Consider the following 18,003-nt stretch of genomic DNA (forward strand, 5'->3'; position numbering starts at 1 on the left):
CTATTTTCACACATGGCTTTGTTTGGTGGCACCTTTACTGGGGTAGTAACTCTTTAGACATAATGGGATAGTTCAGCGAAATAATGTATTCAGATATTTGTTTCCTTACCTCGTACGCAGTGGTCTTTGGCTGAGAGTTTTCTTTTGCGAGGGTGGAGACTTCGCAAACCGGAACTCCCAATTTCTAACACGTATGGACCCAGAACTTAATTATGCAGCTGACCAAATTACGCAAGATTTTAATTCTGGGTTAACCAAGATTAGACTGCTCTAAGGAGTGACTGCAATCCACACTTTGGTTTTGGTAGAAAAGTCACTGCCAATAAACGCTTATGTTAGCATTTTCTGACTAAAAACGTTATTTTACTGAAGTTACACATCACACTATTACAACAGTGTGACTATTTTGGAATAAAATTGTCAATATTTTTTCTTAAACATCCTCTGTATTGTGTACTTATTGTTTAACCATTGATATGTTGTAGGCCATTTTGAGACATTAAGGAGCATCAGGTACTGCTGGAATGTCTACCAATGGCATGTCCATCCTTTTGTGAGAAATTACACCGGTCACAAAAACATTTATAAAGTATTTATAAAAAATACTTATATAATGGTTAGTAAATAGTTTTATTAATGATTTTATTAATCATTATTAAATACTTTAAAAGTAGTTTATAAATGTATGAATAACTAGGTTACTAACATTTACAGATGTTGGAGTAATGATTAATAAATTATGAATAAACTATTTACTAAGCCATTATAAATGCGTTATTACGTGGAGTTATTGTAAAGTACTACCCAATTTTAAAGTTTCAAAGTTTATTCGCCACGTGCACAGAATACAATAGGTGTAAAACAGTAGAGTGAAATTCTTACCTTGAGAGCTCTTTCCAACAATGCTGTGATGATAATAATAATATAGATAATAATAGAAAAGAGAATACAAAATTAGAAACATGAGAATTCAAGTATATACAGGTCAGTGCCAGTACCGTATTCAATGTGCAGAGGTACTGATGTGGTTGAGGTGGGTTTATACATACAAAGTGACTGGTAGTAGGCTATACATGTAAACAGGGCTGAAAGGTGACTGGTAGCAGGAATATATAAATACTTATGGTAATGTACTAATGGTAATGTACATGTAAACAGGAGTAATAGTGACCAGTAGAGGATAAATAGATAAATACTAATGGTATTGGCAATCAATAATCAATAGACAGCAGTGTAATGAAGTAATAAATCTAATCATTAATCATATTAGCAGCAGCGTAGGTTGTGTCTGAGTGGCTAGAGACCTGTGGATGGGCATAGAGTCAGTGTGGATAGTCTGTGGGAGAGGGAGAGCAGTAGTCGTTAGCCATTTAACAGTCTTATCGCCAGGGGATAGAAGCTGTTTAGGGGTCTGTTTGTCTGAGCCTTGATGCACCGGTACCGCCTGCCGGACGGGAACATGGAGAACAGTCCATGTCTCAGGTGGCTAAAGTCTTTGGCAATTTTTCAGGTCTTTCTCAGACACCACCTGGCATATACAGTGCCTTGCAAAAGTATTCATCCCCCTTGGCATTTTTCCTATTTTGTTGCATTACAACCTGTAATTTAAATGGATTTTATTTGGATTTCATGTAATGGACATACACAAAATAGTCAAAATTGGTGAAGTGAAATGAAAAAATAACTTGTTTCAAAAATTCTAAAAAAATAAATAACGGAAAAGTGGTGCGTGCATATGTATTCACCCCTTTGCTATGAAGCCCCTAAATAAGATCTGGTGCAATCAATTACCTTCAGAAGTCACATAATTGATTAAATAAAGTCCACCTGTGTGCAATCTAAGTGTCACATGACCTGTCACATGATCTCAGTATATATATACACCTGTTCTGAAAGGCCCCAGAATCTGCAACACCACTAAGCAAGGGGCACCACCAAGCAAGCGGCACCATGAAGAGCAAGGAGCTCTCCAAACAGGTCAGGGACAAAGTTGTGGAGAAGTACAGATCAGGGTTGGTTTATAAAAACGAAGCACCATTAAATCCATTATTAAAAAATTGAAAGAATATGGCACCACAACAAACCTGCCAAGAGAGGGCCGCCCACCAAAACTCACGGACCAGGCAAGGAGGGCATTAATCAGAGAGGCAACAAAGAGACCAAAGATAACCCTGAAGGAGCTGCAAAGCTCCACAGCGGCGATTGGAGTATCTGTCCATATCCCCACAGTGAAGCATGGTGGTGGCAGCATCATGCTGTGGGGACTGGGAAATTGGTCAGAATTGAAGGAATGATGGATGGCGCTAAATACAGGGACATTTTTGAGGGAAACCTCCAGAGATTTGAGACTGGGACGGAGGTTCACCTTCCAGCAGGACAATGACCCTAAGCATACTGCTAAAGCAACACTCAAGTGGTTTAAGGGGAAACATTTAAATGTCTTGAAATGGCCTAGTCAAGCCCAGACCTCAATCCAATTGAGAATCTATGGTATGACTTAAAGATTGCTGTACACCAGCGAAACCCATCCAACTTGAAGGAGCTGGAGCAGTTTTGCCTTGATGAATGGGCAAAAATCCAAGTGGCTAGATGTGCCAAGCTTATAGAGACATACCCCAAGAGACTTGCAGCTGTAATTGCTGCAAAAGGTGGCTCTACAAAGTATTGACTTTGAATAGTTATGCACGCTCAAGTTTTCTGTTTTGTTGTCTTATTTCTTGTTTGTTTCACAAAAAAAAATATTTTGCATCTTCAAAGTGGTAGGCATGTTGTGTAAATCAAATGATACAACCCCCCCCAAAATCAATTTTAATTCCAGTTTGTAAGGCAACAAAATAGGAAAAATGCCAAGGGGGGGGGGTGAATACTTTCGCAAGCCACTGTACAGATGTAGGATCTTCATTTGATCAATCTTTTGTTGCTGAGAATTTTCCTGTACAAAGAAATGCAAACCTGTAGGGTATTTCAGTTTTAAAAATGCTTCGAAAGTTTGTCATTTCCACTTTGAAATGTCAGACTTGATTTGCCATAATGAAAAATGTATTAACCCCTACAAAATATCCATGAATTATAATCCACATAATAATTCACATTTCCTTTTGCTCCAGGATAATTTTCCTGCTGTAGCAAACTGGCTCAAATTAAGATCCTACATCTGTACGTCCTGGATGGCTTGGAGCTCACCCCCAGTGATGCGTTGTGCCATTGGCACCACCCTCTGTAGGGCCTTCCGGTTGCGGGCGGTGCAGTTGCCATACCAGATGGCGATACAACCAGTCAGGATGCTCTCAATGGTGCAGCTGTAAATGTTCGCCCTCCCCGCTGTTTCCCGTAGTCTACGATCAGCTCCTTGGTTTTGCTGACGTTGTGGGAGAGGTTGTTGTCCTGGCACCACACTGCCAGTTCTTTGACCTCCTCCCTACCACCGTTGTGTTGTTAGCAAACTTGATGATGGAGTTGGAGTCGGTCGTGGCCAGACAGTTGTGGGTAAATGGGGAGTACAGGAGGGGGCTAAGCACACACCACTGGGGGGCCCCCGTGTGGTTAGGCTACACTACCTGAAAGATTCATGAATACAGTAAGCTAGATCCTTTGTGGCACAATATAGATAGGCTTACTGACAATAACTTTTTCATTTCTTTACAGGAGCTGCAATTTGAGCGACTGACTCGAGAGCTGGAAGCCGAGCGGCAGATTGTCGCCACCCAACTGGAGCGATGCAAGTTAGGATCTGAGACAGGCAGCATGAGTAGCATCAGGTGTGTTTTTTTTTTCTGTCGACTGTGATGCAAGCCTGCGCCCCCCATCCCTTCCCATCCCATCCTCTCCCCTACCTGTTTTCATCAGGTGTGTTCAGTGGAGTGGCTCTTCCTCAAATAGGGGGTGCTTATATTTGTCATGTTTCACTGCATGTACAAGTGGGTAACCTGTACATATGTGAGGTGTGAAATTGACATTTGTTTTGTGCATATCCCAACTTCCCCTGTGACACCCTCTGAGAATGGGGTCACGGCCAGGGATCAGCCATTATTGACGGCGACCCTGGAGCAATTAGGGTTAAGTGCCTTGCTCAAAGGCAGATGGACATATTCAAACTAGCAAGCTTTTGGTTACTGGCCCAGCGCTCAAACCGCTAGGCTACCTTCCGCTCCCAGACCTCCTTCCTGTCTGTTGCATTAGCTGTGCTCAGTGGGCTGAAAACGCTTTTGTCATTTTTCCATCAGAGACAGACAGTACTTGGAACAATATGGAGGTCAGCATTAAGGTTGCTGAAAACCTGGGTAGAGATATGAAATTAACAGCCAGGTTTTGTGTTGCCAGATTCCAGTGTGAAAAATGCTGTTCACTTTGGAGAAAAGAAAACACATTCAAGTTGTTTTACCCCTACCCCACCAATATCACCTTTCCAATCTCAGAACATTAAAGACACCACTGGGCGAAAAGGGTCAATACCAGGGGATATTTGTATCTATATATTTCCGGATATCTGACATTTCATTAGATATAAGGAGTAGACGTGCTCCAGATACGCATGTCCTTAATTTCATATATGGAGCTAGGATACTCCCCATAATGGGACAGTTTCTACATGCATCCAATCTGGACCTCAGAAATCTCCCTGCTACTGTATGAGTCCAGGGAGATATCTGGGTTGAGATCTCCTCAAGACACACACCTGATGCGCGTCCACCCGCTTATATCCTAGTAGAATATTTTAACTTTGGAAAGGGTATGTGTCAACATACTGACATATCTAAGTCTTTATACTTAGGCATGAACGAATCCACATACTTTCATTAATGTATCATATCTGTAGTCATTACCTGAACATTTATGGATCCATATTTATTTATTTTATCATAATTTCAATAGATATCCTTACATGATATGTAATATTCATCCTCATATGTCTGATCGAAAATGGGCTAAAACCAACTCATGATCAATGTCCAGCACCCAAATTATTTGAACTGTTCAGGCGGCAAAAATCATTGTGCTTCTTCACATGAAGGTGACATATCTGAGCATTTGCACCATATTCAGTAGTAGGCTACAAGGCATGGAAAGGCAAACATCTTGGTGGTAGTGTTGGTCTGTGATCCACTCCAAACTGTCAATGCAAAAATCATTAATCAAAATTGTGTCGATATTGCAAGAAAATATTGTCATTTCACATAACCATATAACAAGGTAGCTACTGTACCTGCTTCATTCATGACAAGAAAACTAGCTAACTGGAACAAGCTAGCTAGCCAAGTTGTTAGTTGGCTAGCTAGCTAAGTTAGTTAGCTAGCTAGCTATCTTATATTAACCAGTAATACAAAATAAGCCTAAACATTTTAAAACGTTAGCTGTCAGCTTAAGGCTTGATAGGGGGTAAAATGTTTTTCCCTGAAGGGAAGGAAATGTCGTTATTTATTAGCTAGCGAGGCTACCAGTTAGCTTTTACCCCCCTATCAAGCCTAGCTAGTGGCTGCTGGCCAAATTAGCTACCGTTCTTGATTCTAGTTACTAAGATAAATAAAACATCTCAAATTAGCTACTTACTTTAGCGTTAACTTCTTTAAGGTATTTTCTGAACAGCTTCTCACTTCTTTGTTTCTCCAATTGTCAGTTCGACCACACACAAAGTACAAACTCATTTGTGGCGGCCAAATAAAAAAATGACAGTTGGAATTCTACAGCAGAAAATAAGTGATTCTTGTTGCTAGGCTACCAGTTAAAGTGCTTTTAGCTTGCGGTTTGCGCACACCTTTATGCATATGGCATACAAGAGTGTGCAAAACTGTCATCAAGGCAAAGGTGGCTACTTTGAAGAATCTCAAATATAAAATATATTTTGATTTGTTTAACACTTTTTTGGTTAGTGCATGATTCCATATGTGTAATGTCATAGTTTTGATGTCTTCACTATTATTCTACAATGTAGAAAATAGTAAAAAATAAAGAAAAACCCTGGAATGAGTAGGTATGTCCAAACTTTTGACTGGTACTGTATATATTATTTTTTATTTTAAAAAAATGTAGGAACTCAGTTCTTTAATAGTAGAATACACAAGGTGCAAATTCGGAATTTGGTTGTGCATCAGCAGTTTTTCTCTTGTTATGTAAATTAGCACATGTCAGTTAACATTTGTTTTATTGGTAAGTTAGTCTAGCGGCCAGCTATCTAAACTTGTAGTAATCAAGGTTGGGGAGGGTGGCCCCCCAACAAACTTTCGCTTAGGGCCCCCAAAAGGCTAGGGCCGGCTCTGACTGCATGTGTGGGTAAAGATGTGGGTACACAGACTCGCGAGCCACTGCGACCTCTCATGATGAGTTCTGACTTTTTGTGAACCCCATCCCCATCAAAGTTGCCCATCCCTGCTCTAACTTAATTGCACATTAATTCAGTAACAATTGTATAGTGTGTATTGTGCAACTCTATGGTGGAGAGTCACCATTATGGGTTCTCTATTAACATTTACATTACATTTTAGTCATTTAGCAGACGCTCTTATCCAGAGCGACTTACAGTTAGTGCATACATAATTTTTTTTCATACCCCCTGTGGGAATCAAACCATTTTAGGCTGATTATACCAAAGTATTCCCAATCAAAAATTATTCTACTGCTTTGGTTTATGATGAAACCATGTCAAAACATTGGGTGGACCACTTCCTAGCAAACATGTTGATTCATTATTAACCCAGCATTTCCATAACAACACTTCTCCCCAATCTAGTAATGGTGACGTCAAAGTGAGTTCTGGGGTTGAAAGACCTTAACAGTTGCTAATGACTCGGCCACTCCCCCCAAAAAGTATTTGTTTTGCTGTCTTAATACGTCAGGTCAGGTCAAATGTCTGGGGTAGCATACGTTACTTAATCAGTTAACTCAGACACCTGCAGATCCAAAGAAACTCAAAAGTCTCTCATCCACAGTATTATTATACCAGCCTGCTTGCTGTTGCTGGGTCTGAAGACTTCTCAGTGAGATTCACAGGCCTCACATTGTTAGTTGACTAACTGGGTTGAGTAAGGAATATCTATGACATTGTATTATGTCAAGACAGGACAATAAGGCATCCCAATAGCATCTACATTTGTGGTTAGTGTCCATTTAGCTTGTGTTGTTCTAAGAAAATGTTGGTGAGCTTGACTGAACTGAGGAGCCTGTGTGTTTGTGTCTTTGTTTGAGTGTGATGCGGTGGGCCTATTTCCCATGGCACTTCATCCAGACACTTTTATCACTTTTATCACAGTTTTCCACCTGCAGTCAATCCATTAGGCGAGCTCATACAACAGATAACTCTTATTCAAGACTTCCAAAAACAGATTCCTTCTCCCCTCATTTCCCACTCAGAAATTGATTACAGTTGACTGAAATATTACGGTTGATTTGACTGACCTTTAAAAACGTTCCCCCTTTCTGGGGCTCTTGTCAAGATTCCATGTTGACAGCTCATCTCCTCTCAGACTGTGTATATCATTAAGGTGTGTTGTTCCCAAGTTTTTCTAATGGATAGTTTGGAGGGCAGACTGATTTACCCGTCAGAAAGGTTTGATGCAACAAACAAAAAAAGAGGATGGACATTGATTTTCTTGCTGAATAAGTGTTGTATGAAGCTTGAATGACATTCCCTGCTCCTCCTCTGCTTTTTGAACCTGAGTGTTGTGTCCCTGAGGTAACTGAAGGTCACGGTGAAGTTCAGGGTGGGGTCAGTAATGGAGGAGCTGTTCTCTCCTCTGACAGACAGGAGATCAGATCCCACTTATCCCTCTGATCATTTATTCATGGTAGACCACACCAGCCAGGCCTATGGGTTAGCAAGTAGAGAATCCAATAATGGATTCTACTTGTCAATATCTGTGTGTCTATGTTTTACATGACCTGAGGTGGTGTCTGTGAGCTGCCAATCAAGTATGTGATCTGATTAAATGTTTTATGACTGGTTTCTTATTCAACATTTATGAATCAGACTTTCAGTATGCATCTGTGTTTTACTGTGATTGAAACCTGAAAGCACAGTGAAAAACAATTGCCTGGGGTCACCATCTTCTTTATGCTTAATGCACTCTACATGCTGTTATATTTAATCATGTGTCCTATATATTTCGCATCGCATCTACTTCAATGAATAAAATAGACAATTGCAGCTCTGACATTCCATCACACACACCTCTTTTTTCCACGTATTTGCCTCAGCAGAAATTATGGATAGAACGTTCCCTGGGGCCAAGTCTGGTCTAGTTCATTGCCGTGGCTATGTTTGTCCTGTATCTTCAGGAACTCAGATGGACAGTATTGTGCTAAACTGAGAAGCCTTGCTCATAGGGCTGCAGCCTGCTTATCTAATAGTCTAACAGGGGCTCCTGTAGGCAGAGCCCAGGTGTCTCCCCCAAACAGATGCTGCTTATGGTGAGGTGTTGGTTCTTTGCTCCGTTCAGGCCGGCGCGAGCCACTTCCCAGGGTGTGGGTTTGTCTGCCTCCTAAATGCTGTCTGTCGGGCACAGCGAGGGCGTATTAAGTAAAAGCTGTCAGAGCGTTTGCCTGCCAGCTTAGTCTCTCCTAGTCTCCTGTGGCTTTAGCACATTCTACAGTATGAAATGCACTGGGCTACGTCCCAAATAGCACCATATTCACTTTATAGTGCACTACTTTTGACCAGAGCCATATGTGCCTTGGTTAAAAGTAGTACACTATATATAGGAAATAGGCTTTCATTTAGGATGCATCCTGAGAGTGAGAGACGTTATGGTGCGTGTGTGGTATTGTGCTCTTTGTTGCTTTCAATGTCATCATGTTGGAATTGACACGGTTTGATATGGAAATGTGGAAAACTGGGATTGGGATCATGAAGTGCATGTTTGACAACAGTTTCAGAATCAACATAACAGCAGGAAAATGGTATTGAAGTTGCCACTGATTGTGCACTTATGGTGTATTGAAAATCCTGTATGAAATATTGGGCTGTTGTGTTGTCTTACATTTAAAAAATATATATATATAAGGACATTTGAAGGTCCCCCCCCTGTTAAATTGCATCATATGAAATTCTAGTATAAGTCTTCTAAATGCCATGCTCACAATGTACTGGCAACTTTATGCTCTGATGAAACATTGCTGGATTTTATTAAAGGGTACCCAACGGCAATGGCTTTGAATCGTGAATACAGTTCAGTGAATGGACTGGACTCCATTATATTTTCATCCAAACATTTAAAAAAAAGTTGACATGACATCAAAGGACTGTACTATATCAATGATCACACTGTGATAAATTTCAGTTCATATTTCCGCATGACACTATAAGGGAATGGTCTCGATAATGGATGCTACTCACCCCCTACTCATTTACATTTTAGTAATTTAGCAGACGCTCTTATCCAGAGCAACTTACAGTTAGTGAGTGCATAAATGTTTCATACTGGCCCCCTGTGGGAATCGAACCCACAACCAGGCGTTGCAAGCACCATGCTCTACCAACTGAGCTACAGGAGGCCCATACTCCCCCAGTCTCTCTTTTTCTCTCTCTCCATCTCCCCTACTCTCTCTCCATCCATTGACTCTGTTTATTCTCCTAACAAAGCCATCACTTGCATTCTAAATGACAGCATCTGGTGCGATCCATAAGGTCTTCCTTATTGATCTAAACAAGTGACAACGTTAAAGACTTCTTGCACTTGAAGGCAATGGAATGGATGCCTGGAGTAATAAGCCTTTTAAACCCCCCCACCCCGCCACCATTCCATTCCCTGTCTGCTGTGTACCCTGGAGTGCCCCAGACAGACCCTGTCTGATTGTAAAGGGTATTAGGCTTATTAAGGCTGTCTGGGCGACTGAATGACTCATACTAACTGCCTTCCCTGTACAGTAGGGGAAGTCAGAGCGTATTGATTCACCGGCCAATCCGTCATGCCAATGATGAAAGCTTCCAAGCTACCCCCAGTCTGACTGACTGACTGACTGACTGGCTGACTGGCTGACTGACTGACGGTCAAGGCTTTCACTGAATGACTCCGGCTTAACTCTGTAGCCCGGCCTTGTTGACAGAAATACTCTAGATCCAGCATCCAGAACAACATTAGACTTACTGTAACCCTGAGGCTAGAACAGTCAGGCTAGCTGGATCTGGAAAACACAATACAGAAACAGATGAAGGTGGGTTTGGTTGGGATTAGAGAATAATAAAAGAGAAGAGACAAATGGTTTATTGTGTCTCTATGAATCCAGAATAACCCAGTCGGTTGCTGCTCTTCTCCTCCCTCCAACATGTAATACATCATCACCATGGCTCCATGCCACGGATGCTATAAAATGCAAGCAGACATGGTGCTGTTGTGGAATCCCACAGCTTTAGAGCTTGCAAGAGTGTACGTTTCAACTTTAAACATAGCAGACATAACTAAATCAGTTGGTCGAGACACTACCATCTTGGATCTGATTCTCTCACTGAGCCATCCTAAATATATCCCTGAATGTCTGCCACTCAATAATACAGGTTGGCCGTCGCTCATCACAACTGATAACAAATATGTCAGAGATCTCTTAATGGAGCAAAGAGCTCCGGCCCAAAACCATCTGACAGCTTAGCCTCCTTCCATGTGTCTGCCAGGGTCAGCTAGAGAGACTTTACCTCTCTGCCCGGGTACCAGGGGTCTGTCTGTCACACCAGAGCCAGCCAAGTGGAGGGGTGGTGGCTCAGTAGGATGCGAATCTCATGGTGAGAACCAACTCTTCTCTTCTCAACTCTTCTCTTCTGATTCAGGCTCAGTTCTTCTTGGACCATTATCAACAAAGAAGGTCCAATTTGGCAGGATATTAATTCAATTTCCCCAATTTAAAGGTTCACAGGAGACAATTTGGTCGGACCTCCTACCGTTCGTCATACAGGGCCTCTAATCATCAACCTCCTCTTCAATGAGAGTTATCAATGGTGGTGCCTGGAGTATGTGACATAGACACATAGGCAGAATCCTCAGGTCTCAAAACTAATTGGCCAGGGGGACCTGGGCATGCTGACAGTTAGGTGTCTTCAGTGCTAACATTAGGATAATAGAAACCCTTTCAACTTGACAGTGAATCAAACAGCAGGAACACAGACAGCTCCCTAACAAAGGAAAATGTGATTTACTGAAGCTAATGAGGGGAGACCAATAGCTGAAATCCAATTTCAGTGAAAGTGTAGAAGAAAGAAAATGGTCAAACTTCCAACAGAGGTAGGCTTAGGTTTCCCACACCATTATGCTGTATCCTATTCCAATGAATCATAATGCCTAAGTCAGACCATGTGTGTTTCTGAGACATGAGCGAGGCTACTGTAGCATCTAGGAATTACTATCAACATGAACATTATCCAAAGCCTGGCCTATGAGCTTCGTAGAACCTATTATTGCTAATATCCAAAGCCTGTGTGACATGAAGTTTTGGCTGTTGAAATACAGGATTGAGCACCTAGTCAGAGATCTCAAATTGCACCGTATTCCCTATATAGTGCACTACCCTGTGAAAAGTAGTGCACTACATAGGGAATAGGGTGCTATTTGGGACACAGTCACAGTGTTTTATCTGTGCAGTTATAATTAAGAGTCTGTTGATCTGTTTCTACTGGGATTTAAATAAGGGAGAATTCATTTCCATCATGGCTATTTACCTCTTCTCACAGTCACAGACCCAGCTTCTCACTCCAGTGTTTTTCCACCTATTATTTCAATGCACTAGTGCACACTAGGGATACAGACGCCATTGTGCCCAGTCCTGATAGGAGGGCGAAAAATGTATGGATAATAATTGGATTCCAAATGTGTTTATTGAATGAATAAAATGACCAGATTTCTATCCGCTATCTCTGGCATTATTCACTGTGGTTAAGCCGTTCTCTGTTTTTAGACATTTTATGATTCTAACCATTCTCTTTTTGGTCTCTCTTTCTCTCTCGCTCTCTCTCTCTCTCTTTCTGGGAGGTATGATGATTATGATCTCTCACTCGCCCACTCCTGTAATGGACGCTGGGGCTCAGTTCTTTTAGCGGATGAGTGCCTTTGGAATGTACTCATTTGTACCGTCTCATGACATGGAATCCCTCTCACATCCTGACACTGACCCCACCAGTGCAGTGCAGTGCCCACGGAGTGGATGCTACTCTGAGTGTGGGGAACTAAGTGATGACGTAAAACCATACCTGTCTCTCAAGCATCTTAACAATCCTCTCACTGGTGGCAACATGCTCTCTGATCAAATTAGAGGGGCAACCACACCTGCAAAAATAGATATCCTAACAATTTAGTTCAACACAATATTATGTGTTTAGCTACTCTGCTATTTCTATCTAATCACATAATGTTGAACTATATGCCCACTGCCACCATTAGATGTTACTAGGTGAAAGTAGTCCCCCACTCTATTCCCCATTCTATCCTATAAAAAGGTAGGCTATATGAGAAGTGCTATACCTTTTTATAGGATAGAGTGGGGGACTACTTTGCACTAGATTTGTCCACTCTCCAGTCAGTGAGTAACTAGCTACTCCATATTTATAGGATATAGAATGTGTGACTCGTTTGTACTAGATTTGTCATCTCTCCACAGTGAGGAACTAGCTACTCCATATGTATAGGCTATATATAGTGTGGGACTAGTTTGTACTAGATTTGACATCTCTCCACTCTCCAGTCAGTGTGTAGCTCCACTACTCCAAATTGGCGCGTCCCCCTCTCTCTCTGTCCTCTGTGTGGGCCTGCCACTGTGACCCCCAGCAGTGTGTGGCCCTGCTCTCCTCTGCTCTCCTCTGCTCTCCTCTGCTCTTTCCTTTCACATTCATCTGTAGAGACCAATGGATGTCTCCTTGCCTCTGTTCTACACTGTCACAGCCTCTCACACATAATGGGGGCAGTGGCTGGAAATAGGAATACTACTCCTCCTCCCTGCAACAGCACAGTATCCATTTTATGAATGTTTGATCAAGATCTGCCTTGAAGGAGTGTGAGTTGCGGTATCCAAATGCCACACATGACACAAGGCGCATTGCAATATTGATGCTCTCATCTGTACCGTATTTGCACAGAAAAAAATAGGAAAGCTTCTGATGAGCCCTCGTGCCATGAACGATGTGCATGTATGTAAATTGTAAAGTATTTAGTCTGTAATGTCTTTTTTGTTATGTGTCGGACCCCAGTAAGACTAGCTGTCGCCATTGGCGTTGGTTAATGGGGATCCTAATAAATAAAAAAAATAAAATGCGATACATTCCCCCACATGCATGTTGTGGGAGAGAGGGTTTGTACTGTGCACATGCATCTCTATAAAATGTAATTCAGTCTTACTGCACTGTACTGTATATTCAGTGAGGGGGAGGGTGGGAGTCCTGTGAGGGAGTCCTTGGTAGAGCATGGGGCTTACAAATACAGGGTTGTGGGTTTGATTCCCACGGGGGACCAGTACGAAAAAAGTCTGAAAATGTTTATTTAGATTTTTGATTTAACCTTTATTTAACCATGAAAATCCCATTGAGACCCAGAGTCTCTTTTTCAAGGGAGACCTGGCCAAGAAGGCAGCAACAATCAATACATTACAGAACTAAAACATACAACAATACAATACAACAACATGATCCAGCCTAAAAAAAAGCATGTACACTCCTCTGTAACAGTCTCCTATCAAAATGTTTTATTCATTCAGTGGCACTAACATATCTAGATAAAGCATGGATTGTAGACTATTCCATGCCTCTGGTGCACAAGACGAGAAGACAATCTTGCCTAATACTGTAAATGTCCTAGGGACTTTAAGTAGCAACCACCTAGCAGACCGGGTATGGTAACTGCTGGTGGTGAAGGAGACCAGACTACAGAGGTAAAGAGGGAGTTTACCCAAAAGGGCTTTGTAGATGAACACATACAAATGTAGCTTTCTGTGCATATAAAGTGAGTTCCAATCCACCATTTGGTGCAATGGTGGGTGAGTGACTTGGCATTTGTAATAAAGCGCAAGGATGCATGATAAACAGAGTGCAGTCTCTGTAAGACAAAGGAGGCTGCATGCAAATACAACAAGTCCCCATAATCAATTACAGAGAGAAAAGTGGCCTGAACAAGCTTCTTTCTAGCCATAAGCTGGAAGCAAGCCTTATTACGAAACTAAAAACCCAATCTCAATTTAAGCTTCTTCACAAGATTATCCATATGAACTTTGAAGGACAACTTGTCATCCAACCATATACCTAGGTTTTTGAAGGATGACACTTTTTTAATGGATAAGCCACCAGATGTGACAATGCTAACCTTCTCTGGCTGAGTGCGAGCTCTGGTAAAGCTCATTAATGTTGTTTTTTGTACATTCAAGACCAGTTTGAGACCTTAAAAGGAAGCCTGGAGTGACTTAAAAGCAGTCTGGAGCTCTTCAACAGCCTGAACCAGAGAAGGAGCATATTAATATATGACTGTATCATCTGCATATAGATGCAGCTTTGCTGGTTGCACCCCATTTCCCAAATCATTAATAGAAATTGAGAACAACACAGGAGGTAAAATGGAACCCTGGGGCACACCTCTATTCATCTCAAGAAAGCTAGACTTGTGATTGTCAGCATATACACGTTGTGTTCTGTCAGAAAGATAGTTCCTAAACCAAATTACTTCCCCTTCTCTGAGACCTATGTTACTGAGTCTAGCTAGCAACAATTCATGGTTGCTTTTTATCAAGTGCATTTATGATGTCATTTGCCACTGCCATAGCTGCAGTTGTGGTGCTGTGCCCCGATCTAAAGCCAGACTGAACCCCGCTTAGTATGTCGTTTTCAATTAAGATTTTTTTAAACTGTGAGTTCACTAGGGATTCATAGATTTTGGCCAGGATAGGGAGTTTGGAGATAGGACGATAGCTATTAGCATCTGAGGGATCTCCACCCTTTAGCAGTGGGAGGACATAAGCTGATTTCCAAATGCTGGGTATGGAATTGGTCAAAAGACTCAAGTTGAAAATGTGAGCCACAGGTTCAGTGGTCCTCTGTAGGTCAGCTGGTAGAGCTGGTAGAGCATAGCACTTTTAATGCCAAGGTAGTGGGTTTGATCCCCGCGACCACCCATACACAAAAAAAAATGTATGCACGCATTACTGTAAGTCGCTTTGGATAAAAGCGTCTGCTAAATGGCTTATTATTATTCTGTAATAATACCAGCTGCTATCTTTAAGAGGTAGGGATCCAGGTTGTCTGGATCTGCAGACTTTTTAGTGTCTTATTGCCTTTAGTGCTTTATAGGCCTCAGCATAAGAAACAGACTCAAAGTTTAAATGGTTCACATGAGGGCCTTTATCATAGTTTACTGTAACAGAGCTTACATTAGAGGCATGGGCCCCACCTTTATCAACAGCAGATATGAAGTGCTTGTTAAAAAACCCTACAATATCAGCTTTATCCTTCACTTCATTAGAATCCATCATTAAATGGTCAGGAAGGCCAGAGGATACATTAGAACCTCACTGATTTGATAGGGTTGTTTAGGTTCTCTGTGACTGCATTTAGATATAAATCTGATTTTGATTTCCTGATCAATCCTGTACATTTGTTTCTTAGCGCTCTGATCAAGGCCCAGTCAACAGGAGCATTTGTATGTCTAGCTTGAGCCCAAGAGACATTTCTCTTTTGAATTAATTCTGCCAAGTTATCTGAAAACCAGGGATTGTCCCTTCCTCTGATTCTAAATTTCTGCACAGGGACATGCTTATCACAAATGGACACAAATGTCATATATAAATAGTCCCAGGCAGTGTCAACATCGGGAATCAGACTTACTCTGTCAATATTATAGTACAGATCACGTAAGAACGCTTGCTCATCAAACTGTCTAAAATGGCTTCCAAAAATATAACAGGGTTTGGCTTTGGTCATTTTTGTATTTCTAACACAAGCAATTGCACAGTGATCACTGACATCATTACAGAATATCCCAGTCGATGTGCATTTGTGAGGGGTATTCGTTAGAAGAATGTCCAATAGCATTGATTTGTTAGGTGCTCTGGGATTCGGTCTTGTAGGCGCATTAATTAATTGTGCGAGATTCAGAGAGTCACACAGTTCTTTAAAAGAGTCTGATACAGATGTAAGCATGTCCCAATCGCCTGAAATAATGAATTCAGAGTCATTTAGCTTGTGCAGGACATCAGAAAGAGGGTGGTCTGTAGCAGCCGACTACAGTGATGTGAGAGTCCTTATACAGTATACGTTCACTTTAACCGCAAGCAATTCAAAATGTTTGGCTTTGGTAATCGAAAGAATTTCAGAGGTGTTCAACTTGGATTTCACATAAATTGCAACCCCTCCTCCTTTACTCATCCGATCTGTTCTAAAACCTGTGTACCCATCAAAATAAATCAAGTTATTTGACACAGATTTCTTTAGCCAAGTTTCTGATAAAACCATTATGTCCGCATTTGTCATATTGGCCCATATTCTAATCATGTCTATTTTTGGAAATAGACTTCTGCAAGAAGCCAGCACCTGCTCTGTTTTTAAAATCCTAGGGAGTCGGTAGAGATTGCATGGTATCTACCGGCCCAGGGTTTCGTCGCACATTACTAGAGATCAACAATAAAAGCATAACAATACATCTCAGTTGCCCAATGCGTGAGGACTTGGCGGAACCAGCAGCATTGTCAATAAAATTCTTTCAACACAGAAAAAAAGTCATTCAAGAATTTGAGATTTTGGAAGTATGCCATCAAGTGTAGGCCCACTTGCGTTTGAGATTGGTACAAATGCAATTGCAGAGAGAGACCAAGTTCCTGGTGGTATTGACATGATGGTCTCGGAGTGTTTGCAAATTGTTGGGAATAAGGTGAAGATAATTCACTCACCCGTTGATCATTCAGCCTATTTAATCCAGGATGGCATTGAGTAAAGAGCAGGCACAGTAACAGATACATAATGCCAGTTTTTAGAGGCCTTTCAGCACAGGTGTGAAACGACCAGTAGACGTTGTGTAGAATGACATAGATTTTCACACGGCCCACGGTGCATCAGGTTTTCCAATCTGGCAACCACTTCTCCGCTCCTAGCCTTCAGTTCGCACCTGCGCTGGCGTAGCAGGCCTTGCGCACAGACAGACGCTCCTGACTCGGTGCGCTCCAACTCCAAAAAGGTGTAGGCTACAGTTAACGAGCTGCCCTAGGCCTCAAAATAAAGGCATCGTAAAATAGAGACTGAGATCTAAAAATAATAGTTGTTATATATAGCATCCACCTTGACATCAAAAGTGTTTGCTTCTGTAAACAGAATCAGAGTAATTAAAACTCAGATCTCAAGGATCAGACATACAAACGGACAGACTGATTGGATGCCATCTTGGATTACGAAGTCTTACTGTGGTTGGCCATGAAGACTTTGATTTGCTGTACGCTCTCACTACTGTAAGTTGCTCTGGAGAAGAGTGTCTGCTAAATGACTAAAATGTAAATAAAAAATGTAAACATTAGTGGTAGAGAACGAGCAGGCTGTTTGGGGTAGAGGAGTGGAGTAGCAGGGCTCCCTTGGGGCTCCCTTGCAAAAGAGACTTTGGTCTCAATGGTGGTAAAATAGCTATGTTGTTTAAACAGGAGAGTGTTCGGCTGCCATGCTGCATAACCTCCTCTGGATTTATAAGCCATTGGTTACAGTTCTATCTTTATCTGCTCAAACACTCTGAACTCAACCATGCTCTCCTGTTCTCACTTTACAGTGCTGCTCTTAGCACTAACACACAATATCCACACGCACACACACCAGCTCTGCACTTTGCTACTATAATAGTAGCTTATCTATGTATATTTTCTTAATTTCCCCCAACATAAGTATATGAGAGAGGGTTAATATTGACGATCTCATCATGGGAATGTAACCTGGGATTCGATTGTCTGTCAATATCCAGCACATCGCCATAACAGCAGTGTGATTAACTGAGACTACAGATGGTGACCTGCAGTTGCAGCACTTGTTAAATCACACCAACAATTACACTCTCTTTTATAGTTAATTATCCAGCAAGATTG

General features: G+C 41.6%; 1 protein-coding gene across 4 annotated transcripts in view; it reads left to right on the forward strand.

Annotated features, from left to right (window-relative positions):
• LOC311099065 (catenin delta-2-like) overlaps positions 1-18,003 on the forward strand; it is a gene marked incomplete at its 5' end in the record, with an annotated part of 127,846 nt that overhangs the window by 12,008 nt on the left and 97,835 nt on the right. For all 4 annotated transcript variants that reach the window (XM_084139681.1, XM_084139678.1, XM_084139679.1 and 1 more), the window contains one exon: positions 3,646-3,758. In XM_084139681.1, coding sequence (XP_083995807.1) covers positions 3,646-3,758 — 113 coding nt within the window. The remainder of the gene's footprint in view (positions 1-3,645; positions 3,759-18,003) is intronic.

This window comes from Coregonus lavaretus (genome assembly GCF_964263955.1).
Source record: "Coregonus lavaretus genome assembly, chromosome: 23".
In the NCBI taxonomy this organism is placed as follows: Eukaryota; Metazoa; Chordata; class Actinopteri; order Salmoniformes; family Salmonidae; genus Coregonus; species Coregonus lavaretus.